The sequence below is a fragment of the Salmo salar genome, chromosome 17 (genome assembly GCF_965601325.2).
Source record: "Salmo salar chromosome 17, fSalSal1, whole genome shotgun sequence".
Lineage (NCBI taxonomy): Eukaryota > Metazoa > Chordata > Actinopteri > Salmoniformes > Salmonidae > Salmo > Salmo salar.
Window position 1 is genome coordinate 81,410,433 of NC_138307.1, and position 7,858 is coordinate 81,418,290.

The following is a 7,858-nucleotide window of genomic DNA, read 5'->3' on the forward strand; positions in this document are numbered from 1 at the left end:
TGTATAAGGATACCATTCTACATGTTACATAGTACCGTTCTGACATTGTATAAGGATACCATTCTACATGTTACATAGTACCGGCCTGACATTGTATAAGGATACCATTCTACATGTTACATAGTACCGTTCTGACATTGTATAAGGATACCATTCTACATGTTACATAGTACCGGCCTGACATTGTCATTAGTCATTTGATGGGACTTGCAAAGCTAAAGTCCAGACTAAATCTTGGTCATACTTATTATTATTCTTATTATTCTGCACACTGCTCCTGTTGAAGCTAGAAACGCCGTTCAAACTTTAAAACAAGGCATCTGGTCTGGGTTGAGTTTTTTACATTGAACTTGTTGATGTCTTCTTCTGGTTCCGTTCTCCATCCACTTTAATGGGATCTCCTTAACATTCTAAAGCTCCCTATTGTGACATCACAACCTCTGACACATTTGACCACATGACCAACAAGTTGGACAAAAACAGACGGTGTGACGTCTTGACCTGCGTCTCGGCTTTTCAAATCTGGAACCGGAAACAGAAATAGCTTGTACAGATCTAAACGATACAGCTGTTTTAGTAACCACATCAAGTCATTTAGCTAACTTCCCTCTCACTGCTGAATTAACTGCCGTGGAACTTTTCAGAACTTTCAAATGATAACGATAGGGGGAGCACATTCAACATTGGGACTTTTGAGACTAATCAGCTACCTTGACCACTTTTCCCAACGATGCATCGTAGACAACAACTTAAAGAGTATGTGACCTTGGTCTACTTCTCTGATATTCAAATCTGAAATCAGAACAGCAATAAGTACTACCAGTCACTCCCCGCCCCAACAAAAATACAATAAAAAAAGAAAAACAATTTTTAAAAAAATGCCTGTAAAGAGTTAAAGCAAGTCCAACAAATATTTCTTCATGGAAAATGACCATACAGTTATTCATAATGTTGTAATTGTATGGATATGAGGTATTTGATTTGATTTTGTATTGTCAATCTGAGTGATTGCGTGATGGTGATTGTGTTTTTTGAAGGTTAGATATTTAACACTCACTGACCTTGTCCCAATGCCATTCAACTGACAAGTCTGGGCCTCAGTTACAGTAGCATTCCATTTTATATTACTTTTAACCTCCTCTGCCACCAATGCCCTTTCAAACAAGATTATGGCCTCTGAAATCCTCCTTAATTAGTCGTTTGTGGTAATTAACGGTAATTAAGTAAAGACAGTCCAGTCCATACCATCACACACCCTGCCCTAATTCCTCCAAGGCCGTAATCCTTTAAAAACACCCAAAGGATGCTATATAAACTAGGACAGTGGAGAAGCACGGACTTCAGCAGTCAACTTCTCTAACTCTTATTAACCAGTCCAGGATGGCAGAACTAGGAGTGTTTGCTGCAAGGCGGCAAGAAGATACAACCAGAGAATCAGGCTTCGCCTACACCAACAGCAATCATACCAAAGGTACAGTACATCCTGTCAGTGTAGTGGCTGGGCTTGATATCATACCAAAGGTACAGTACATCCTGTCAGTGTAGTGGCTGGGCGTGATATCATACCAAAGGTACAGAACATCCTGTCAGTGTAGTGGCTGGGCGTGATATCATACCAAAGGTACAGAACATCCTGCAAGTGTAGTGGCTGGGCGTGATATCATCTGGTAGAAGGAGTGAAAGAGCATAATTCTGTGGATTCTCCAAGATATTGTAGTTGTTGTAGATTTACAGAGTATAATGGCAAGGGATGTTGCTAAAGGTCTTTTCCTTCATAAGATATTTCCCCAACAGCAGCCATACCATTCACAACTGGCAATAGCAGTACACACAATAATACAACCAGTATATTTCATTATTTTTATCAGGAGTATCATGACATTGTTTTCCTTGTTCATAACTTTTGATGCACACATTCTGTTCAACATATTTACTTACTGTTCTCATTTGACTACATCAATAAGTCAGGGAATTTATATTCAATTTATATTCAAATATATGTACATATATTTTTTTTTTCTCTTTTTCTTTTGCAGATCCTTTTGAGGGCCCCAACTACCACATTGCTCCAAGATGGGTGTACAATATCTCAACACTTTGGATGCTCTTTGTGGTCGTGGCCTCAACCTTCACCAACGGCCTGGTACTGGTGGCTACTGCCAAATTCAAGAAGCTCCAACACCCTCTTAACTGGATCCTGGTCAACCTTGCTTTTGCTGACATTGCGGAGACTCTTTTGGCTAGCACCATCAGCGTTTGCAACCAGATGTTTGGCTACTTTATTCTTGGACACCCAATGTGTGTCTTTGAGGGATTCACTGTCGCCACATGTGGTAAGATGCATTTTTATATGAACTACATTTTGTTTCATATTTAACCCTTGTGTGGTGTTCAAGCCAGCAGAATACCACCCTACATCCCACTGCTGGCTTGCTTCTGAAGCTAAGCAGGGTTGGTCCTGGATGGGAGACCAGATGCTGCTGGAAGTGGTGTTGGAGGGCCAGTTGGAAACACCCTTTCCTCTGGTCTAGAAAAAATATCCCAATACCCTCGGGCAGTGATTGGGGACATTGCCCTGTGTAGGGTGCTGTCTTTCAGATGGAATGTTAAACAGGTTTCCTGACTCTCTGTGGTCACTAAAGATCCCATGGCGCTCGGTGTAAGAGTGGTGTTAACCCTGGTGTCCCAATCTGTCCTTCATACCCCCTAATCATCTCCAGCTTCCAATTGGCTCATTCATCTCCTCTCCCCTGTAACTATTCCCCAGATTGTTGCTGTAAATGAGAATGTTCTCAGTCAACTGACCTGGTAAAATATATATGTTTTTGTTATTCTGATGGACCCACAACATTATTGGGTTTTTAAAACAATAAAGCCATAACAATTTACCTAAAAATACTTAATACTTAGATGTTGACTTATATCAATTACAAGCAATATAGACAGCATACATGGTTAATATTTTCCATTAACCTCTGCTACATCACATTTATCAATAAAAGCGCTATTTGTTTTTTTTAATAAAATGTGATTTTTGCGAACAAAAATCTATTATAATCAAGACATGGGTGGAATAAATCCTGTTTATCTTGAACAAATATAAATGAAACAAGGTTTTCATCACTAGTGATGTTTATTGCTTTGAACTGAACAAATTGGAAGGACACATTTTACATACAGTATTTTATGGAAATGATAAATGAGCCCCATTGAAGAACAAATGAATGCCGGTCTACACACCACATGAGGGACAGAGTTTTACTGTGTGTGTGTTGCAAATGTATGTCTTGCATTTCTTGCATGTGTACTGTGTCTTCCTGTCCTTGGGTCCACACACATCGCAGCGCTTCTTCTTGTTGCTACCGGCTACAATCTAGAATGATGAAAACACTTAGTTCAGGAATTTTACTAACATCTAACTCACATATATAGTTACAGCAGGCCAAGGTAGGAGAGTCAGACACACACACATACAACAACATCACTCACACTTACTTCCGGTATCAGAGTTGTTGGTTCTGTGGGTCGGGCGGATGGGGCACGAGCATCCTCCTCATGAATCCTCCTCACGATGGCTGCAGAAACTGGGGTCCTTGGGATATGTTGTCTCCTCTGGATTTGAGGTCTTACCAATGCCTTGCCCAGCTCCTCGAAAAAGAGCCGTCTCCTCTGGAGCTTCCCTCTGTTCCAATCTGGGTTCAACGCCATCCAGATGACAAACTCGTTGTATACCGAGATGTCCAAGATGTTGAAGAATATCACAAGTGTCCAGCGTAGGGTCCTTCTTTTGCACATGTAGCCAGTCACCAGCTTGTCTAAATTGTCCACCCCTCCTTTTGTGGCATTCTAATCCATTATGATTTCTAGTTTTTGATGTTCCTGGCCACAGATTCTCCCATTCCTATGCAGCGTACTCATAAGTACCACATTTTTGCCTTTCTTTGGCACGTAGGACACTAAGGACGTGTCGGCTGTGAACACAAACGTGGAGGAATTGATAGGCCTGTTCCGTGTATTCAACAGCTGAGCTGGGAGCTCTGGCTAGTTTTGTCCTACTGTTCCGACCATCATCAGCTTCCTCTTGAGGAGCTCCTGTCCCAGCTTGTGTGAAGAAAAAAAATATTGCATGTGATGTTCTGGCCACAGAGTCTCTATGTCACGTCCAGGACAAAACGCATCCCTTGGTTCTTCTCAGGGGCTCCTCCATCTGGCTTCCACGTATACACTTGAAAGTTCCACACATATGATGAAGCAGCAGGCAGCCCAGATCTTGATTCCAGATTTTGTGGGTTGAGACGGTATGTACTGCCTGAAGGGACAGCGGCCCCTAAATGGCATAAGCTGCTCATCAACAGTAACGTTGGGCCAAGGGTTGTAAAACAGGGGAAGGTGATCCACCCACTTGTCCCACACTGACCTGATTGCAGCTTGCTTGTCTCTCTGCCGCCGAGCTGGTCTGGTGTCTCAGTTATCGAAGGGGAAAATCCTGGAAATAATGTGGAAGTTTTCCAGCGAAATTATTTTTCTCTGAAAAGTTCTCTGACAGTTTCTGCATCCCACAGGGATTCTGTGGATTCCCCCATTGGATCTGAAAACACCAGCAAGGATAATAACCCCAAAGGATGCATGTAAATGAGTTTGGTCCATCTCCATCAATCTCTCCCCAAAAACACACCTTCCCTCCAAATTAGTGCAGTCCAGAATGATTTTCTGGATGGTGTCTGGGATAAACAGTTCAAAAGAAGACTTTATGTCCTGCACATGAGTAACCGCCAACCGTGTCGGCCCTGGTTGCTTCTTTATCACATTGGCAGCCATGCGGGTGGCTCATTCATTCGGCAAAAGACCATTCAATTTCAAAAAAATGTAAATCCATATTTCTCCTCCTGCAGGCTGCTGATGAGTTGGTTGCTGACAGGCTGGTCCTGGGGCTGGCTGAGGGTCAATCTCATCCTCATCTTCCAACTCACCATCAGACTCCAAATTGACAGAAACATTATCCTCATATTCTGACATTTTTTCCACGCTACCTTCTTTCTCTGCAAAAAGTATTTGTAAGGCCCTCTGAGCAGAGATTATATTTGGCATACCGATTGATTGTGGTAAGGAGCCACACATGCAAAGCTATTTATTTGTTGTGTCCCTCCCACAATTTGCACCTGGCTGGGGTAGAGTGTGGGAAAATACTGTATTTTTAACAATGTCTTGAAATAATGTATTGAAATAACGCATTATAATAACATTGCGCAGGTTCCCACAAGACATTGTGTAAAGAGTGCGAGAAAAGCGGGAGACAGATAGACAGGCAGGGAGACAGGTAGACAGGCAGGGAGACAGGGAGACAGGTAGGGAGACAGGTAGACAGGCAGGGAGATAGACAGGTTATTGATGCTATGTTGAAACAGCAGGCACAGGGAAGACAAAGACAGAGTGAAGGCACACAGCAAACCTTTTTGTTTAATTTTTACTTGTTTTCACCTACATACACACTTTTCCACACTTTTATTACGCTCAGGTCCAGTGGACCCGAACACCACATATGTAATATAAATGTGTAGGGGGTTCACAGTGTGCACTCAATGAAAACGTGTTCTTCACAGAAAATGAGCCAAAGCCAATGAGTCTCAGGTTGAAAAAAAAAAAAGTTATAATTTTTCTTTCGTAAACATTGAAAATGGGACCCACAGACCCGAACACCACACAAGGGTTAAGAAGGAAATTCTACATTGCTACACAGTGCTGATAAAGACTAATTGGCTGTTGCTAAAACACCATAGCATAGTGACAGTAATCAGAATGAATCTTTTTTGTCTAATGTGTATATCTAATGCAGGTATTGCTGGTCTGTGGTCTCTGGCTGTTATCTCCTGGGAGAGATGGGTAGTGGTGTGTAAGCCCTTTGGAAATGTCAAGTTTGATGCTAAATGGGCCATGGGAGGAATTGTCTTCTCCTGGGTCTGGTCTGCTTTCTGGTGTGCCCCTCCTATCTTCGGCTGGAGCAGGTGGGATATCTTCTCTTTTTATTTCACTGACAATTGAAAAAAGTCACATTGTTCAAAAAAAGGTTTCATTATTCAACCCATCTCTGTATCTCTCTCCCTCCATCAGGTACTGGCCTCATGGATTGAAAACTTCCTGTGGACCTGATGTGTTCGGAGGTAACGAGGATCCTGGAGTCCTGTCATACATGATCGTTCTGATGATTACATGTTGCTTCATGCCCCTGGGAGTGATCGTCTTCTGTTACCTGTTCGTGTGGCTGGCCATCCGTGCTGTAAGTGATGTTGTTCAGTACAGTCAATGGTGAAGTGTACCGTTTCAAAATGCATATTAGAGGGTTAAATCTAACCATCTGATACTCCTTCTGAATGACCACAGGTTGCCGCGCAGCAGAAAGACTCTGAGTCAACACAGAAGGCTGAGAAGGAAGTATCCAGGATGGTTGTTGTCATGATTTTTGCTTACTGTGTATGCTGGGGACCTTACACAGCTTTTGCCTGCTTTGCTGCGGCTAACCCTGGGTATGCTTTCCACCCTCTGGCTGCTGCTCTGCCTGCCTACTTTGCCAAAAGCGCCACCATCTGGAATCCAGTGATCTATGTCTTCATGAATAAACAGGTGTGTTTGTTTGATAGCTGTGAACTTTGATCCATTTACTACTAAAGTAGTCATTAAAGGCCTCATGTCTTAATTAAATGTAGACTTTTATTTTGGAAGCTTCTCTCTTCATGTTCCATTCTTCTTCTTCTTCTCTCTCCCCAGTTCCGTACGTGCATCATGCAGCTCTTTGGCAAGGAAGTAGACGATGGCTCGGAAGTGTCTACATCAAAAACAGAGGTTTCCACCGTGGCACCTGCATAAACCCCCAGACAACGTTGTACCTCTTGGAAACAAATTATGAACGTTCTGAGATATTCCACATGGGACTTTTTCAAATGTACAGTAAATACTCTTTTGTTTCTTAAACAAATAATTTCCAACAACTTTTCAGGATATTCATACAGTTGTAATGTGTTTAAAAACATTACCCACCAAACTGAAATTGCTATGAATCACCACGAGGAGTTTTTATAATCCACGGTCTTCAAAATAACCAGAGAGTCGTGTGGCAATTCATATGCATACTGTAGCTGTTGCAGTGGCACATTGTGGGAATAGGTATAGTCCTATCAATGCCTGTTCAAGGGACCACCTCAAAAAAGTAGCCATCTTGGACTGCATTCCCTTCACTCTGTAGTGGCTAAACTAGACAGAATCCCAGCTAAGGAGAACTGATGTGAACTGCCAATGGAAATCTGATAAACTAGACAGAATCACAGCTAAGGAGAATTGACATGAACTGCCAATGGAAATCTGATCATCACAAAACTATGTGAATAACATTTTGTAGCCCTCTTGCAAATAAAAAAAGCAAAACTAAAAATATTTTAAATAGATAATTGTGTATACAATGTATTTAACAATGTTTTTGTAGTCCTTGCAAATAAAAAATGTAAAAAAAATAAATGCATGCATGAAATGAGAAAACCCTCTGGTCTCACTTTCTATGTTTATCCTGCTTATCCCCTGTTCATCCCCTGCTCATCCCCTGTTCATCCCCTGTTTATCCTGATTGTTCCCTGTTCATCCCCTGTTTATCCTGATTGTTCCCTGTTCATCCCCTGTTTATCCTGATTGTTCCCTGTTCATCCCCTGTTTATCCTGATTGTTCCCTGTTTATCCCCTGTTCATCCACTGTTTATCCCCTGTTTATCACGTTCGTTCCCTGATTGTTCCCTGTTTATCCACTGTTTATCCCCTGTTTATTCTCTGTGTATCACCTGTTTCTTCCCTGTTTATTCTAGAGGTCGACCGATTA

General features: G+C 41.9%; 1 protein-coding gene across 1 annotated transcript; it reads left to right on the plus strand.

The window, feature by feature from the left end:
- The first annotated feature begins 1,321 nt into the window (after nucleotides 1–1,321).
- On the plus strand, nucleotides 1,322–7,527 carry LOC123743799 (red-sensitive opsin). The gene is made up of 6 exons (XM_045722406.2): nucleotides 1,322–1,471; nucleotides 2,037–2,333; nucleotides 5,834–6,002; nucleotides 6,109–6,274; nucleotides 6,379–6,618; nucleotides 6,763–7,527. The coding sequence occupies exons 1-6, from the start codon at nucleotides 1,381–1,383 to the stop codon at nucleotides 6,859–6,861; spliced, it is 1,062 nt and encodes a 353-aa protein (XP_045578362.1). The 5' UTR covers nucleotides 1,322–1,380; the 3' UTR covers nucleotides 6,862–7,527.
- The last annotated feature ends 331 nt before the right edge of the window (nucleotides 7,528–7,858 follow it).

Bases quoted from the DNA above. Each gene is read 5' to 3' on its own strand.
- LOC123743799 (XM_045722406.2), top strand. From the start codon at position 1,381: ATGGCAGAACTAGGAGTGTTTGCTGCAAGGCGGCAAGAAGATACAACC. The intron at 1,472-2,036 runs GTACAGTACATC...TTTCTTTTGCAG, and splicing joins CAACAGCAATCATACCAAAG to ATCCTTTTGAGGGCCCCAAC. The intron at 2,334-5,833 runs GTAAGATGCATT...TATCTAATGCAG, and splicing joins ATTCACTGTCGCCACATGTG to GTATTGCTGGTCTGTGGTCT.